General features: G+C 40.9%; 1 protein-coding gene across 7 annotated transcripts in view; it reads left to right on the top strand.

The window, feature by feature from the left end:
• Positions 1-18495, top strand: part of LOC117942087 (clathrin heavy chain 1-like) — a 30510-nt gene that overhangs the window by 10243 nt on the left and 1772 nt on the right. For 2 of the 7 annotated variants that reach the window (XM_034867397.1, XM_034867396.1), the window contains 29 exons: positions 563-724; positions 883-996; positions 1941-2114; positions 3118-3315; positions 3699-3899; positions 4053-4205; positions 4412-4534; positions 4699-4836; positions 5042-5206; positions 5316-5496; positions 5602-5765; positions 5907-6032; positions 6334-6476; positions 6619-6853; positions 7270-7392; positions 7591-7736; positions 8054-8237; positions 8450-8642; positions 8829-8986; positions 9108-9272; positions 9478-9585; positions 10407-10574; positions 11596-11745; positions 11918-12049; positions 12302-12412; positions 12549-12719; positions 12898-13119; positions 14380-14400; positions 18409-18484. In XM_034867397.1, coding sequence (XP_034723288.1) covers positions 563-724; positions 883-996; positions 1941-2114; positions 3118-3315; positions 3699-3899; positions 4053-4205; positions 4412-4534; positions 4699-4836; positions 5042-5206; positions 5316-5496; positions 5602-5765; positions 5907-6032; positions 6334-6476; positions 6619-6853; positions 7270-7392; positions 7591-7736; positions 8054-8237; positions 8450-8642; positions 8829-8986; positions 9108-9272; positions 9478-9585; positions 10407-10574; positions 11596-11745; positions 11918-12049; positions 12302-12412; positions 12549-12719; positions 12898-13119; positions 14380-14400; positions 18409-18484 — 4405 coding nt within the window. Of the gene's footprint in view, positions 1-562; positions 725-882; positions 997-1940; positions 2115-3117; positions 3316-3698; positions 3900-4052; positions 4206-4411; positions 4535-4698; positions 4837-5041; positions 5207-5315; positions 5497-5601; positions 5766-5906; positions 6033-6333; positions 6477-6618; positions 6854-7269; positions 7393-7590; positions 7737-8053; positions 8238-8449; positions 8643-8828; positions 8987-9107; positions 9273-9477; positions 9586-10406; positions 10575-11595; positions 11746-11917; positions 12050-12301; positions 12413-12548; positions 12720-12897; positions 13120-14379; positions 14401-16200; positions 16519-18408; positions 18485-18495 lie in introns of those variants that run through there. The other 5 variants (XM_034867399.1, XM_034867398.1, XM_034867401.1 and 2 more) reach the window with 4 other exon arrangements.

The raw sequence follows: 18495 nt of genomic DNA, 5'->3' as shown, positions 1-18495 counted from the left end.
ATATATATATGTATGTGTGTGTATATATATATGTGACTTCTAACAAGTTCTGGGAAAAATGACTGTTTTATTGTGCTGTATTTAATTAAAAAGGAAATCTAAAAAAAATTCCAGCACTGAGTGTAGTTCCAGTACAATACAAAACACTCCTTTTTTGCAAACTTTTTATACAAAGTAGCGTCTACTTTTGAAGAGGACTTTCTTAAATCATAAAGCATTAAGACCATTCAAAAATATAGAGTAGCCTCTCAGCCATCTGACTGTACCAAATCAAGCTTTTGTGACAGGCAATTTGGTGGTGTGTATATATAGTTTCACCAAACATACAGTGTAATTTAAAAAAAATTTAAATGTCTGTGATCTGTGTAATGTAAAGATATATTTGTATTAAATATTGCAGGTTAGGTTTGTGTTATAAAACAGCAGATTTCATCAGAGACTTCAGTCTTCTTTGTGATGCTGTAGGCAGAGGTGTTAAATAATCAATAAAACCCCAAGAAATCCTAATGCGACTATAAATCACAAATGCTTTTGGGTTAACTTGTGGGCTTTCTCTCTTTAGCAAAACCGTGTTGTTGGAGCCATGCAGCTGTACTCAGTGGACAGGAAAGTGTCTCAGCCCATTGAGGGGCATGCCGCCGGCTTTGCACAGTTCAAGATGGAAGGAAACACTGAAGAGTCAACCCTGTTCTGCTTTGCAGTGCGAGGACAGGCAGGAGGAAAGGTAAGATTTACTAGTACTACAAAGTCTCAGGAAACACTCATTTGAAAAGTGAAAATAAATAAGCATTCAGGATGAAATCAAATCAAAGTTGTTACATTGCAAAAGAAATTCCACGGGCCCTTGTAACACAATCTATCTCATTGTCTTTTTGCTTCTAGCTGCATATCATTGAAGTAGGGACTCCACCGACTGGGAACCAGCCATTTCCAAAGAAAGCTGTGGACGTTTTCTTTCCTCCAGAAGCTCAGAATGACTTTCCTGTTGCCATGCAGGTACAAAAACTACTCAGGAGAAGACATTTAGAGCCTGTACTTGAAACAAGATTTCCTCCTGATTGAAAACCATGTTTCCCACTGGTTCATCATTGCCTTTAGGATTGAGATAAGGGCTGTTTTGGGGTATATAAGGGGTGTTATCAAGAATTGTTTAGATTTGGGGTAGATTTAGATATTGAGGTATTTACAGGGTTTCCTTAACAGTCTTACATTTGCTTAAATATTGTGTTTTAGTTCTTAAGTGATTTTAAACAGGTCTTAATTTTCCTATGTCCATGTAGCACTACCTCTAATACGCTTTAGAATGATAATTGTTTAGTTTTTTTATTCCAGGGTGTTGTAGTTCTCTCTTTTGTTAGTCCAAATATAATTTGCTGTATTACAACTACAAATGAGACCAATATGCAACTAATATTGCAGCCAATCAGCTTTCGTGTTATTAGCGCAAGTCTCTTACCGATTGTACCACAAGTGTACTTTTTTTTTATATTCTTCGGCAATGGGGAAGTGCAAGTTTAGCAATACTTGACTTGAAAAAAACTGAATTTAGGGCTTCTTATGCAAGAAATGTAATTTAAACTGAGAACATTGGGCGTATGTGCGCTAGAGTCTCATGCAAAAAGTGAGAAACCTCTATCTGCTGTGAGGGTCTCCAGCCCTGACCCTAGCACTACCTCCACAACAGCTCCACAAATATTTATATATGTTGTGATCTACGTCTTAAATTTCACTCATAATGGTTTCAAAAAAGTCTTACATTTGACTCTGTGAAAACAGCAGAAACCCTGCCCCTCAGTGTGTAACACGGAGGGGCATTGCCAGGTCAGAGTGGGACCTGACAATACTGCATTAGCTTTGGGTTCAATGTCTTGCACTTTAATAATGATCTATTTGTTTATAATTTACACTTTGTAACCAGATTACTCTTTCTGTACACCTAGATCAGTTCCAAGCAAGATGTAGTCTTTCTCATCACCAAATATGGCTACATCCACCTCTATGACCTGGAGACTGGAACTTGTATCTACATGAATCGGATCAGTGGGGAGACCATTTTTGTCACTGCCCCCCATGAGCCTACTGCGGGTATCATTGGAGTCAACAGGAAAGGACAGGTATTATAATACAATGGTTCTCTAATTATTTTCAAAAATGTCACATACTCTGGCCTTTCATTTATCTAATAGTGTGAAATTGTAATAATAAATGTTTAAAAATAAGCATCGTTTGAAAGACCCTAGCAAAGGCTCTTCAAGATCTGACAGTCAAAAGAAATTACATCTTTCAGATTGCTTCTTATTTGAATTGAAAGTTGACATCAGATGACTGGATACCTCATAATATATTTTTGCTTAAGTTGGTCTGTAATTGCTGAAGTTTGTTGGTAATTCACTCTCCTTGTGGTATGTCAGTGCTTTTGTCTGTCAGTGTAGTAGCGTAGGTGTTGTTGGGTGACCTTGACCGACCCAATCTCTGATAATAACAGACTGTAGCAGCATCTTTGGTGTCAGGCAGCATGTGACAGTCACAGCAGGAGGGTTAAGCTTGGCAAGCAGACTTCACAATCTAATGTTATTGCTCTTGGCTTTTACCTGCAGGTGTACCATGTACAGCTCAGTGTATTGCTCACGCGCACACACACACACATTCACAAAAATGTGCCACTATATGCGACAATCCCTCTGTGTAATTTAGGTATGAGACAAGTACACTTTTAGGATTTAATTCACTTAAATCTATTTTGCATGTAGGGGTGTGTACAAAGAACATGCCAACATTTCACTGTCAATTAAGAGTGCACTGTTAGTGGCCGGGTTGGATCAGTGGGTGGAGCAGGCACACATATACTGAGAGGTTTATGCCTTGACGCAGAGGTCCAGGGTTCAAATCCGACCTGTGATGATTTCCTGCATGTCTTCCCCTTCTCTCTCCCCTTTCTCACCTAGCTGTTCAATCAAATAAAGGCAGAAAATCCCCCAAAATAATCTTTAAAAAAAGAGTGCACTGTTAATACAGGCACGTGTCAAAGTGTTGCAAATAATCTTAGTAGTTTTGTTCACTTTGCATGGATTAGAATGTATGGTAATCCCTAACAAAGAATACAAATGTACTTTACAGGTGTTGTCGGTATGCGTGGAGGAGGAAAACATCATTCCCTATATCACCAATGTGCTCCAGAACCCAGACCTGGCGCTCCGCATGGCTGTCCGCAACAACCTTGCTGGAGCTGAGGAGCTGTTTGCCCGCAAATTCAACACCCTCTTTGCAGCAGGGAATTACTCAGAAGCTGCCAAGGTGGCGGCCAATGCACCCAAGGTACTGCCAGTGTGCCACTGGGCACTCAAAGAGGGGTCAAACAACGTGACATTATTCTCAGTTCAACTAATACAAGCTCCGGCTGTTAAGACTAAGCAGATTGCTGTAGCTTAGAATGACAGTAAACACCAGCTTTATGTAAAACAAGTTTAGATTTGCATCTCAAAATAGTTTAAAAGCAATTAGACAGATTAACTGGGAATGCAGTTTTTTGTGTTAAAGTTTCAAAAAGTAATCTTTTGAATCCTATAGTCACTAATGTTCACCTAACATAACTGTACACCATTATTCTTCTATGCAATGCTTAAAGTTGACTTTTATCAAACTGAATCTTCCCACTGTTACTTAATTACTTTGTGTATCCATTCCTTCTTCTTTTCCAGGGTATCCTGCGAACCCCAGACACCATCCGTCGGTTCCAGAGTGTTCCAGCCCAACCAGGCCAGACGTCTCCCTTGCTCCAATACTTTGGCATCTTGCTGGACCAAGGCCAACTTAATAAGTTTGAGTCTCTGGAGCTGTGTAGGCCTGTCCTCCAACAGGGCCGCAAGCAACTGTTGGAGAAATGGTTGAAAGAGGACAAGGTACAGTATGTTTCCAGTTGATTGGATTTACTCAGATTTTTATTTTCACCAATCATGAGTTTGCGTATGTATTGTACTGCATCTGTAAATAAATGGTTACCGTGTGTGTGTGTGTGTGTGTGTGTGTGTGTGTGTGTGTGTGTACGCACGCAGCTGGAGTGCTCTGAGGAGCTTGGCGATTTGGTGAAGTCTGTAGATCCTACTCTTGCCCTCAGTGTCTACCTCAGAGCCAACGTCCCCAATAAGGTCATTCAGTGTTTTGCGGAGACTGGACAGTTCCAGAAGATTGTTCTCTATGCCAAGAAGGTTGGTGACAATGCCTGACTTTGTTATTCCAAGTTTATCATATATAAAATTAGAGAATTGTTGTACAGAGAAGGGAACTATTTTTCTATTTTGTAATCTGTGTTCCTCTTCTGTCTTCAGATTTCTGTGTTTTATATCGTTCCATCATGGCCATGTTGCACCTTAGATGTAGAGCTATTATGTCTAAATATCTGTTGTCCCTGTAGGTGGGATACACTCCAGACTGGATCTTCTTGCTAAGGAACGTAATGCGGATCAGTCCAGAGCAGGGACTTCAGTTCTCCCAGATGCTGGTACAGGACGAAGAGCCACTTGCTGACATTACACAGGTATAAAAAAAAAACAAAAAAACTACAACAAATCTTCACCATTCATAAGTACCATAAGCACCTACATGTCAAATCTGGAAGCTGTTTTTTGGTTAAAGAGAAATCCAAACAATCATTTTGAGAGGAGTTTGACATCTATGATTATTTTTCTTTTGTGTCTCTAGATTGTTGATGTGTTTATGGAATACAACCTGATCCAGCAGTGCACATCCTTCCTACTAGATGCCCTGAAGAATAACAGGCCCATGGAGGGACCACTGCAGACACGTTTGCTGGAAATGAATTTGGTGCATGCGCCACAGGTACATAAATGACCTGATCTAGAATTGAAACACCACAGTTCACCACCATTCAGTGTTTTCTTCCTTTAAACAGTGTCTCACTATGTTTCCTTTTACCAACAATCTAATTTCCTGTTGCCTATTTGCAAAGTTTCCTGTTAACACAGCTTAAAACTAAGCTTCAAACAATGTTGAAATGTCTTTGTCCATATGTCATGTCTTGCAGGTTGCAGACGCAATCCTGGGCAATCAGATGTTCACCCACTATGACCGCGCTCACGTGGCACAGCTGTGTGAGAAGGCCGGCCTCCTGCAGAGGGCGCTGGAGCATTATACTGACTTGTATGATATTAAGCGTGCTGTGGTGCACACACACCTTCTCAACCCAGAGGTAAAACAGACCATTCAACCCAAGAAAATACTAACAGAAATGGATTACAAAAAAGGGACTATAATCCTGTTTTCCAGATTTGCTGATTTTGTGCTGTTTGTCTCTGCAGTGGTTGGTGAATTTCTTTGGCTCCTTGTCAGTGGAGGACTCTCTGGAGTGTCTGAGGGCCATGCTATCTGCAAACATCCGCCAGAACCTGCAGATCTGTGTCCAGGTTGCCTCCAAGTACCATGAGCAGCTTACTACTCAGTCCCTCACTGAACTTTTTGAGTCGTTCAAGAGCTTTGAAGGTATACTGGTAATATACTGAGTGTCAAGCAATTTGCCCTGAAAAAAACAGCTTGTTTTAAAAGAAGTCAGTTCTCCTCTTGATTTTGAATTTTTATGTCTTTCAGGTTTGTTCTACTTCTTGGGTTCCATTGTGAACTTCAGCCAGGATCCAGAGGTCCACTTCAAATATATCCAGGCTGCCTGCAAGACGGGCCAGATCAAAGAGGTGGAGAGAATCTGCCGAGAGAGTAACTGCTACGACCCTGAACGTGTGAAGAACTTCCTCAAGGTCAGAAATGGATCAGTGCAGAATAAAAATGTTTCTTTAAAATAATCTAACCTGTCTGCCACAAATTTATGCAGACTATCATTAAACAAAGCTATCTTTTTTTAATGGCCAATACATTTTTTTAAATATTTATCTCTACAGGAAGCCAAGCTGACTGACCAGCTGCCTTTGATCATTGTGTGTGACCGCTTTGATTTTGTCCACGATCTGGTCCTTTACCTGTACCGCAACAGCCTGCAGAAATACATTGAGATCTACGTTCAGAAGGTAAACTTACGCTTCTTAGCCTGGTAGAAATAGTTTATATTTAAATAGAAAAATCCAGAACAGTAAATACAGTAACATTGAACTCAACCGACATTAAAAGGGTTTTGCTCAGTCTGACTGAAAAGTGCATCCTGTATCTTGTTTCTTCTCTTCCTATCCCTCTATGCTTTATTTACGTTTTATACTTTGTCATTGATGCAAGGAATGCTTTAGATAGCAGATGGCCTCATTCCACTTGAAATAAACTATTATTCTGCATTTGACCTTGAATATGTTTCAACTTTAAGATAATTTATTCCAGGTGAACCCAAGCCGTCTGCCAGTGGTCATTGGAGGATTACTGGATGTAGATTGTGCAGAGGATGTGATTAAGAACCTGATTTTGGTAGTTAGAGGGCAGTTCTCCACGGACGAACTGGTGGCTGAAGTGGAGAAAAGAAATCGGTAAGAAGAGAGGAACTAATTGAACTGCATAGCAAGAGTGGAATCATTGAGTCAACATTTGGTCTTTATAGAGTCATGAGTTGCTTTTCTGCTCCAACCTTGCTTGGCTGCTGTAAAATCCGTACTGTGTACTTTTCTACAGACTGAAGCTGCTGCTGCCTTGGTTAGAGGCTCGTATTCATGAAGGTTGTGAGGAGCCAGCTACCCACAACGCCCTGGCCAAGATCTACATTGACAGCAACAACAACCCTGAGCGCTTCCTGAGGGAGAACCCCTACTACGACAGCCGTGTGGTCGGCAAGTACTGTGAGAAAAGAGACCCCCACTTGGCCTGTGTGGCCTATGAAAGAGGACAATGTGACCAGGAACTGATTCATGTGAGTTTAAACTAAAATCCTTCCTTCGTGAAAGGCAAAAATGGTGGTACTTTTGTGAGTAATGTGGTAATTCCTATTCTCTTTTGTCTAGTTTACTTTAGTAGTTTATAATGTCGTAGACAGTCCCCTTTAATTACCTGCACAGAAAAAGGTGCAGCTTTAGCCTCGGTGGCTATTTTCCAGTCGTAATCCCCGGCCAGCTGACAAAAGGCTTGCTAAAACACAAGGGTTAACTGATTAAAATAAATTACATTACATTGGAAGCCTTGTTAGCCTGCTTGGTGACAAATATATGTTGCATGTCTTATTGCTCTTTTTGTTTATTAATGTTACCTGTTTCACTGTGCTACATTACTTTCATGAAATTTTGACCTGTTTCCTCTCATGATAAAGTTTTTTTGTATATTACGCTTCAGGTGTGTAATGAAAACTCGCTGTTCAAGAGTCTGTCCCGCTACCTTGTAAAACGCAAGAACCCTGAGTTGTGGGCGAGCGTGCTGCTGGAGACCAACAATTACAGAAGACCACTCATCGACCAGGTCTGTCCCCTTGGCATCTGTTTCTAAATTATCCAACCTTAACAAATTTGCTTAAGTTCTAAATGCAAAAAGCTGATTAGATTACAGACATGGCTTTCGCATTTGGTCTGTGAAACAAAATAAGCCATCATGTTGGATCCATCTTCTTTTTCTGTTCTTTTTTGACTGTATCAAATCTGTTGTCCCTCTCTGCTGAAGGTTGTCCAGACAGCCTTGTCTGAGACCCAGGATCCAGAGGAGGTGTCTGTCACAGTCAAAGCCTTTATGACTGCCGACCTTCCCAATGAGCTCATCGAGCTTCTGGAGAAGATTGTCCTGGATAACTCTGTCTTTAGCGAGCACAGGTGAGAAAGGCTTGATGTTACCTGTCTATCCTAAATTTTTATAGGTGGCTGCATGTTTGGGATTGTGTTTCGAAAAAGGTGTAGCAATCTCCAACAATAAAAATATTTTTAAGACCGTAAGAAGCAAGTCTCTTTAAGCCTTATTTTGAAAGTTTTGGACACAAGCACGTCACTTATTTTTTCACTGATGAACTGCTTTCAGTTTTGTAGACGCGCCTTGAATTGTGATCATATTAAAAAACCTTGAAAAATGTATTTAGCTATTTTAGCCACATACAAAATAAGACCCTCACTAAGACTGGCTTTTTGTTTTTCAGAAACCTCCAAAATCTACTCATCCTGACAGCTATTAAAGCTGACCGGACACGTGTTATGGAGTACATCAACCGTCTGGACAACTATGATGCCCCAGACATTGCGAACATTGCCATCAGTAATGAGCTGTTTGAGGAGGCTTTTGCTATTTTTAGAAAATTTGATGTCAACACCTCTGCTGTGCAGGTCAGTGGAATACTGCTCATTACTGCTCGACTGTAAGGGGTCTAAAAACTAGGGACATAAACCCAAAAGCTTTTGTACTGTGTTTACAGGTTTAAGCCAGGCGTGTTATTCAGCAATCACATACTTGAACTAAAGCCTGATTATAATGGCCACCGGAATTGTGTTATTGAGCTTGATGTAACGGGATCTGAACATTGTCTCATTTTGTCCAGGTACTGATTGAGCACATTGGAAACCTGGACCGAGCTTATGAGTTTGCGGAGCGCTGCAATGAGCCACCAGTGTGGAGTCAGCTGGCAAAGGCCCAGCTGCAGAAAGGCCTGGTCAAAGAAGCCATTGACTCTTACATTAAGGCGGATGACCCTTCTGCTTACATGGAGGTGGGACAAGCTGCAGCCCAAAGCGGTAAGATGAAAAGTGTCCATTGTATTGGCTCATTTGGTACCTAGAGCTGATGAAGGCTAAATTTAGTGTGATTTCTCATTTGTTATGTTTTTTGTTTTTTAATGAAGACACTTGAATAGTGTTTTGGTAGATATATTGTAGATTGATGTGTTCATGAAGTTGATCCGAGTTGATTGATGTGTGCAGGGAACTGGGAGGACCTGGTCAAGTTTTTGCAGATGGCCCGTAAGAAGGCCCGCGAGTCGTACGTTGAAACCGAGTTGATCTTTGCCCTGGCCAAGACAAACCGCCTGGCTGAGCTGGAAGAGTTCATTAACGGGCCCAATAATGCTCACATTCAGCAAGTAGGTCCTGGGAAGCGTACAGCACGCACTCACATACACACTTGTTACCGCTTAATTGTCTTTCACTTGTTCAACAGTTGCTACTTTGGTAATGCGCTCCATTTTGTCAATTTTCCTTGAGGTGGGTGACCGTTGTTATGACGACAAGATGTATGAGGCAGCCAAACTTCTCTACAATAATGTGTCCAACTTTGGCCGTCTGGCCTCCACTCTGGTGCACCTGGGAGAGTACCAGGCAGCTGTGGATGGAGCTCGCAAGGCCAACAGCACCCGCACCTGGAAGGAGGTGAGGAATTACAATACAGTTTCCTCTCTAACTCTTTATGGAGAAAAAAGTCCTTTGAATAGTAAAGAGTCAGATGTAGCACTTTAGAGCTTGAACTGAGTTCAAGCTAAACACTAAGCATTCCTTTTATAGTGTCAGTAAGTAAAAGCCGTTCACTGTCAACTAAGTTTTATTCAACACATTGTTTAATTATCTTCTCTTCCAGGTGTGTTTTGCGTGTGTAGATGGGAAAGAGTTCCGTCTTGCCCAAATGTGTGGCCTGCACATTGTCGTCCATGCCGATGAACTGGAGGAACTCATTAACTACTACCAGGTAACAGGGGCAACTGGGACCAGTTACACTTATTATAAATGCTGAGTAACTACTCCGCACATATCTGGATTGTGCACAGGACAGCAGGGGTTTCTGTTACCTTTTGTTTTATAATTAAATATCATTTGTCAAAGCTTAATGATGAAATTTCTTTATGTTGCACCTTTTATGGCACTAAATCTGAGTTTTTGTTGGTGCTGGTTCAGCAGTACCACCATTCCTTGGCTCAAGTGATATATTTAAAGTCCTGGTAAAGCCAAAATAAATGTGTTCTAAATTTGTCAGACCACAGGAAAATGAGTTTTAACCCCCCAGCCAAACCTGAACTGGGACTTATATTAAGTTAGGTTTCAAAATCAGGGGGAAAATAATAATAGTATTCTCTACTCTGAGAAGATGAGGGAGTGTCCACTGACGGCACTGAGCCGAAGAACGAGCTGCTGGTATTAACAGACTTGTTTGCAGCTTTGTTAATTTGCTAGCACATGTACTAAAAAAGCACCACAGACACATGGTAGCACAGCACAAAACCCCTGAGCCGAAGAAGAGTGCTGCCTTATGGGGACAGACGTTCACAGCAGTGAGCAATAACTGCTGGCGGGCCAGGTAGCCAATTAGGGCTGAAGACTGAAGGGTACATTAGTGGAAATCACTGATTTTGCTATACCCAGACTTTAAGCCAACTTCTCAAAGTCTACAATTAAATAATCTTTCTCCCCTGAACTTAAGTTTAAAATGTAAGGTTTTGCACTGTTTATTCTGTTTTTATTACTGGTTTAATGGGTTATGGTTAGTGTCATTAAGTCCGTCTGTACCTTCAGGACCGCGGTTATTTTGAGGAGCTGATCACCATGCTGGAGGCTGCCCTTGGACTGGAGCGTGCTCACATGGGTATGTTCACTGAGCTGGCCATCCTCTACTCCAAATTCAAACCCCAGAAGATGAGGGAGCACCTGGAGCTCTTCTGGTCCCGTGTCAATATTCCAAAGGTAGGCTAGGGGAACAACGTGACATTTTTAAACAAAAAATGTTTATAATAATCTTTACAACATAAAGATGTAACTTTTTTTTTTTTTAAGAGCACAGCTTGATTAACAACTAGGTGTGGAATGGGTCACAAAATTCCCGGTTTGGTTCATATCACTGTTTTGGGGTCACAGTTTTCAGTTCAGTTCGGTCCATGTTTGGTACATTGACAATTTCAACAGGCTTTATATTTATTTATTTATTTAGCGAAACAAAGTTAACTGTTTACCTTAACAAAGTACTGGCTAAGAGCATAAGAAACATACATTTCTTCATTGTCTAATCTATTAAAAGAATAGGTTTCCTCAATTATTAAATTGTATTTATAGTATCAAATCATAACAAGAGTTATCTCAAGACACTTTACATGTAGAGTAGGTCTAGACCACACTCTCATAATTTACAAGGATCCAACAATTCCAGTAATTTCCCCAAAAGCAAGAATTTAGTGTGACACTGGCGAGGTAAAAACTCCTCTTTTTTTAAAAGATATTATGGAAAGAGAAGTGTCCAAATTGGGGATATTATAGAACAGGATTTAATGGGATGTAACTTCTCAAGTAAAGTTACTTTAATCATATCCTTATCCGTGCCAACTGTGGTTTTGCAAGGGCCCCCCCCCCATTTGATTGAAGTCTGTGAGGCTAACATTAACCAAACAATACATATGTGCCCCATTGGTGACTAATGGCCCAAACCTTTTGGCTTTTTTTACTTGAACCGTTCCGACCCTATTAACAGTTTTAGTTTGACTTTATGGTAACTGATTTGATCAAGACTAGCCTCTCTCTGCTTAGTCTGTAAAAATGTTCCTTATCTGTCTACCAATTTAAATATAAGTGTGTGTGTGTGTGTGTGTGTGTGTGTGTGTGTGTGTGTGTGTGTGTGTGTGTGTGTGTGTGTGTGTGTGTGTGTGTGTGTGTGTGTGTGTGTGTGTGTGTGTGTGTGTGTGTGTGTGTGTGTGTGTGTGTGTGTGTGTGTCAGGTTCTCAGGGCAGCAGAGCAGGCCCATCTCTGGGGGGAGCTGGTGTTCCTCTACGACAAGTACGAAGAGTACGACAACGCCATCATCACTATGATGAGCCACCCATCTAATGCCTGGAAGGAGGGCCAGTTCAAGGACATTGTCACCAAGGTAAAAAAAAAAAAGTACTGATGATTAGTTCTGTTTAGTGATGCTAGTATTCCTTCGGGTAACAAGTTATACTATTAACAACAGTGACAAAGCACAATACTGAGCTACGACTGTGGTAGAAATTATGTGTAGCTTTTCAGTTTGAGCATATGTGTGTTTCTTGTTGTTGTAGGTGGCCAACGTGGAGTTGTACTACAAGGCCGTCCAGTTTTATCTGGAGTTCAAACCATTGTTTCTAAACGACCTGCTGATCGTCCTCTCTCCAAGACTGGACCACTCACGAGCTGTCAACTTCTTCAGCAAGGTCCTGGGCTTTATTGCTTTCTGTAAACAATTCTCAAAAGTGTTAGGTTGTATGCATTCACAAAATATCAAAAAATAGTTGCTGTTGTGGATCACAGGTTATGAGTGACTTTTCCCAATTGAAGTAGTTTAGGTAGGTTTTTGGTAGAGCATGATATGTGATGGTGAACTACAAAAAGAAAAAGAAACAATTAAATGGGAGATTACGTGAAAAGGGACAGTGATGATTTACTTTTGATGATTCTTTGTTTAGGTGAAACAGCTGCCTCTGGTTAAACCCTACCTACGGTCTGTCCAGAATCACAACAACAAGTCAGTAAATGAGGCACTCAACAACCTCTTCATCATTGAGGAAGACTATGCGGTATGATAATTTGATATTGTACATTGTTATCAAAAGGCATAGTACAACAATCTGTTGTAGATGTTTTATGTTGGTTGTAGTGAGAAAAAACTTGGATATTCAGTTGTATCACACCATCCCCTCTCTCACTATCTAGGCATTGCGTGCTTCCATCGATGCCTATGACAACTTTGACAACATCACACTGGCCCAGGGCTTGGAGAAGCACGAGTTGATTGAGTTTAGGAGAATCGCAGCCTACCTTTTTAAGGGCAACAACCGCTGGAAACAGAGTGTGGAGCTCTGCAAGAAGGACAAGCTCTACAAGGTGGGTGGCTACTAAAACAAATAACACCTTTCCATATATACAGCCTTTTCTTCCAAGTAGTGTCAATCACAGCATTACGTATTAACCTTGAAACCAACTGACTCTGCTAAAATGTAAAATGGCAGATGTGGTCACTTTACCCAAGTCAATTTATTGAACTGTGTTTTTGGCTCCGCAGGATGCCATGCAGTACGCATCAGAGTCCAAAGACATCGAGCTGGCCGAGGAGCTCCTGGCTTGGTTCCTGAATGAGGACAAGAAGGAATGTTTTGCAGCCTGTTTATTCACCTGCTACGACCTGCTGCGGCCCGACGTGGTGCTGGAGACCGCCTGGCGACACAACATCATGGACTTCTCCATGCCATACTTCATCCAGGTCATGAGGGAGTATCTCTCTAAGGTGGGTTGGCCAAAGGTAACCAGTGTGTGTTGTGTATCAGGACAAGTTAGATGGCTTTGTGAGAAGGTTTCTTAAGAGAGAAAAGTATATTGCATCCATCTATAGATACCTTATACAATTCTAAGGTAACTACAGTGAACTAAGGTAATAAGAAGGTAGATGGGCAAGATATTGACTATGGGTTTTTGCTACTGCCATCAGGTGTTGCTAATACTTGTGAACTAGTATTTGCAAATCTGTGAGACCCACATGTCTTGAGGAAATTTCAGACCTGTTCAGAGGGGTGTAACATGGAAAGAAAGAAAATATTCAATTGACTTGAATACTTTTTCCCTGATCGGTTTCAACCCAACTGACACCTAAAAAGCACCAGCAGCTTCTAAAAATAAAATGTTTGCAAATACTATAACCATAGGCAGTGTCGCACAGTTTTCCCCAGACGGTATCGTCCCCCAGTACTGCCTATCCTTTATTCCAATCATGCTCACCTTTCCATGCTTCTATCAGTTATGTGCCATCACTGTTGTTCTCCTTTTCATTTTGATCTCCATCCATTCAAGCTACTTTTCCATACAAATGTGTTCTAAAGGAGATTCATAACTGCTGCCATTTGTCTCTGTTACATGGCATGCAGAATGACCCACCTATTGCTTTTATAATAGACAGCGGACCTGGGTGAAGCATTTCTAATAAATAAATAAATAAATAAATCCAGTCACATTTATTTGCCAAACTTAAAATGCCAACTCGGTGGATGTTAATGAATCAAAAAAAACTTCAGTTTGTCATATAAGCTGTTAATTACACAAACATGTTTTAGTGAGTATTCTTGTGGCTGTCTACTTTTTGGTGCTTGTTGTGGAACCCCCCCCCGTTGGTTACTTGAAATGGATAAGAACTAGGAAATATTTGTATAGTGACACAAAATCTTTTCCTAAGTATTTGCATTATATATTAAACACTCTACATAGTACATTTTGTGTAAGTGTTCAAACTTACTGTAAACCCACATGTATTTTGTTGTTTACAATGTTGTAAGCAACGAGGGAAAATCCACAGTAACGGAGAGATCTCAAGTCTGCATTTGTATCAAAAGTGGTGTTGTTACCCGCATCTGTCTCTCAGGAGTTTTGTGTTTTTTTTTTTCTTTAAGTGACCAGCCCTTTGTTTGCTCTTCTCTCTCTCTCTCATTTTCTGTTTTGGGAGACTTGCATTTGTTTTTTTTCCTCCTTACGTTGCCTCTCTTAATTTCCTTTCCAGGTTGATGCGATAAAGGAAAAGGTGAAAGTCTAATCCATTTTCTAATCATTCTTTTTTACCCCTCTCCCGTACCCTGTAGCCTGTAGTTTGGAGGAGTGAAATTAGCAGAAACCGCATGACCCCTCTCCCCCCCATGTCACTCCGCTGCTTCTGATTGTAAACTCCACATCGCCACTAGACTACCTACCAACCCACTAGACTCCAGAGCGGGGCTCTTCACACCCATCCCTCAGGGTCCCTTTGCTAGGTTTGCTGTCATCGGTGATGTCATCAGTGATCACCCCGTTATTTAATTAGACTGGCACAAAACACAAAGCAAGAGGAGGTGTGAGAATCTTTTATGTGATCTTTATGTCTTAGTTTAAGAGGTGACAATTCTATTCCTTACTTGACATCACATCTAATTATTAATACGTGCTGATAATATTCACCTACTGAGAAATTGAACAGAGATCACTGTTAACTTTTGTTTTTGTTGAAGTGGTGACATTTTGCTGTCAGGTCGCCAGACTTGCTCAGGCATGTCAATACAGCAACCATTAGCTTTGATCCTAACTAAAGCAGGATCTATATTTATATACTTTTAATTTACAGGATTAAAGTTACAGACACAATATACTTGTACTTTGCTAACAGCAGTTAAACACTGACATTTTGCTGATGAGGCCATTGCTAATTTTTCTTGTTCCACGCCTCAACCCTGCAACAGTTTTGTTTTTTTTGTCAGCAGGAAACACACATAAACACAACCCTGACGTTTTAAGTTGGTATGGCAAACTCAAGCTTGGTAGCTGAATACAGCTGCCAACAGTTGCCAACGATACCATGAGAGCAGTGAGAGTAAACGGAAACAATAAGTTACGTGCCAGCAAATCAACACAATGAACTGAAATAAAGCCCCACAGAGCCGAGGGGAACAGCCAGGTCCAGTGATAATTGTCTCTGCCCCATCACAGGCTTTCTCCTCAAACACAACGAGCCATCCACTTAAGCCTGCATGCCCATCAGCTCTCCTTAGGCATGGGTGAAGAGCGCCACTCTAGATAGCAAACTCACCTGCTGTGGTCAGGTCCTATTCTCACCAGGCGTGTAGATTAATGCTAATGTCGATCTGTCTTGTAACACCACTCAGCTGCTGTCTGCTGTTCTCCATCGTACTGACTCGATTCAGGACCCTTTCAGGAATAGTATGTTTTTGTTGACCTTGTAAAATTTTTAAGACACATTGCTTTAATAATTTTTGATTATATCTTTATGTTGAGAGGGGTGAGTGCATATCTATAACTGTATTTGGACAGTCGTGAAGCATAGAGCACAACTAAGGGTAAGACCTAATTTCAGTAATAAAAGAGCCAGTGAGTGCCATTATTTCGATTTTAAATAAGAGCTCTTACAGAGCATTTCTATTATTTTTCTCCATGGTTTATACTTAATTCATCTCAATGCCATAGAAGAACTCAGGCGATTAAAAACCATAATCATTAGGACATGCCTTTTGAGAGGGCTATTTTTCTGCCGTATAAGTCTCTTTTGAGTATGTGGTCTCTTTAAGCAACAAACAGCTTGAGTTTATTAGAGCAAAAAAGCTGTTTGGGTGTGTTCTTTGGGGTAAAAGATGTGTACATGTAGAGCAACAAGCATGCATTACCCTCCCTCCATTGGTAGCATCAGCAGCGCTCAGGCCAGACTAGGAGACATCGTTGTTGGCTGTGCCTGCTTCTGGAAACCTTAAACTGGCTGTACAACTCCATCCCCTCCACCCTCTTTCACACTCCCTCCACTTTCTGCTTCTCTGTCTTTCTCTTTCATGCACTCTTCAAGAAGAAAATAACTCAACTGCCGCTTCAGCATGTCTGTCAACCCTTCTCTTCTGAAACGAAACAAGAGCCTGTCTCTTCTCAAACCAGCCTGCTTAACTAGATTAACTGACTGTAGTCGTAATAAAGCAGATAGTATGTAGAGAACTGAACCCAAAACCACTGTAACTGATTTCTTTAGTATTTAAGCTGCACACTGTCATAACTGAGGGTAATATCTGAAGCTTTTTACTGGCTGCTTAACTTTTTGAATTGTTTTTAGCTCTTTTTTCCCCATCATTGTCTGCGTCTGAGCTGCTTAGCAAATACTAAAGCAACAAAGGAAAATCAGGCAGTTTTAGCAAGTTGATTCTCAACGTTTCTACATGCTTCTTGTAGCTGTTTGTAGGCAGGCAATGACTTAATGGGGCCATGTGTATGGGCCGGGGGCATGCCTCTTAAGATGTTTAAACTTGCTAACACACAGAGTACTCCACAAATTGTTGTTGTTTCCAAACAGTGGCAATTGGTAATCATAGAATAGGCTAATGGGACAACAAATGTTTATTGTTACCTGATAGTTTCCACTGCAAAACAATTAGTCAACTAATTACATAAATACATACATCAAATGCTATTTTGTTAATCAATTAATTGATCATGTTATTTTTCTTATGTAATAATAAATTGAACATCTTTAGACTGTTGGTCGGACAAAATAAGTCTTTTGATGACCTCCCCTCGGACTACAGGAAATTGTAATGGGCATTTTTCACTATTTTATTCTTTCGATCATGGGAATGATCCATTAATTGATAACATAATTGTTAGATGCAGCCCTATATTTAACATTAATCATTTACACTATACTGTAGGAATTTGGTAAATGTGTGTAATTCAGTGCATTTTCAAATAAATGCGCTTGATATCAGTTTGTGTTTTATTCCAGTAACCCCAACTTAGACTATAGAAGGTTATAAAAGAGTTCAAAGCTTTTCTTACCTGTCCCATGAATTTCCAAGGATGAGAGTGAAGTGATCATTCATGTTTGTGGATGGCACACACAAGTCTCCAAAAAAGGTAGCGTACACACAGACACATGAAGCATGTTTCAGCCTCAAGATGTCCTTACTGTTTTATTAGTACCAAGGCATCTTCAGAGCTAAGTCTGTCAGAATCAAGTCGTAACCTCTATTAGGCTCATAGCTTTAAATTGTATTGTAAGTATTACTGACAGAACTACCAAATCCTGATTGCTACCAAAGGCTAATCAAGTTAGGTCCTCTGTCCACACTCTCTAAGGATGCGTTCAAACCACAGGGTTGTGCGGCAGTGGGAGTGTCACTTGAATGGCCCTTTTGTGTGATGTCATATTGTGTCTGTCCCACCCAATGTAGCACAAGTGGACTTTATGTTTCACACTTATTGTTGTCCGTCAGATTGTTTATAGATCTTGACATTTCCAACTGCACTTGAAGGCAGCTTTATTTCAATGTGAAAAAGAAAAGAGACCGTGATGATTACTGCACGGAGCTCTCACATCACCTCAAAATGGCCTGCCAAGTCTGACCGCCGGTTTCATAACTTGCCCCTTCAGGATGACGGGCTGCGTTGCTCCAAAAGTTGAATCGGTCTCAACTTTTCACAGCATGCTGCTGAGTTTTGTTGACTGGAACACCTTACGACCGCCTGACTGTATGTGAATGCAGCCTAACACACAAAATGTGCAGAGAGATGGACAATAGCTAACAGGTGAAAAACAGAAATGTTGGTCTTATTATGTCTATTTGTACTGGTGAGGGGTCGGTTCTCTACATACTCCAACATGTTAGATTAGATGATTTGGGTGGCTGGATGGTGGGACCATTATTGCCCAGTAGCCCAGTTTGTCTTTGTCTTCCTCCCCTAATACTTTCCACAAAGAAGTGAATTTGTATCTGATAGTGTTGTAGCCAAGGCTGATAGTTGCCAGTAGCTCTTTGGTTGTAGTTACTTCTTTTGCCTTATAGAGGACCTCCCAACTCATTAGCAAGGCCTGCCTCCTGCAGCCTGTTTTAATTTAAATCTGGACTATATTCGTCTTCGCCAGTCAGGAATGGTCCCATCCGTCAGCCTGTGAAATAACCCAGAGGTCAGTTTTTACAAACTCGGCGCCTCAGCCCTTGCTCTTCAAGAGCCCCGTCGGCCACAGTGTAACTGAAGTCTGACACTGCCACTGTTGTGTTTTCCACAGGTGGACAAACTCGAAGCGTCCGAGTCCCTGAGGAAACAGGAGGAGCAAGCTACTGAGTCTCAACCCATTGTTTACGGTAAAAAATAA

The sequence above is a fragment of the Etheostoma cragini genome, chromosome 3 (genome assembly GCF_013103735.1).
Source record: "Etheostoma cragini isolate CJK2018 chromosome 3, CSU_Ecrag_1.0, whole genome shotgun sequence".
NCBI lineage: Eukaryota > Metazoa > Chordata > Actinopteri > Perciformes > Percidae > Etheostoma > Etheostoma cragini.
The sequence above is the reverse complement of the archived record's forward strand: the minus strand, read 5'-3'. Positions and strand labels throughout refer to the sequence as shown.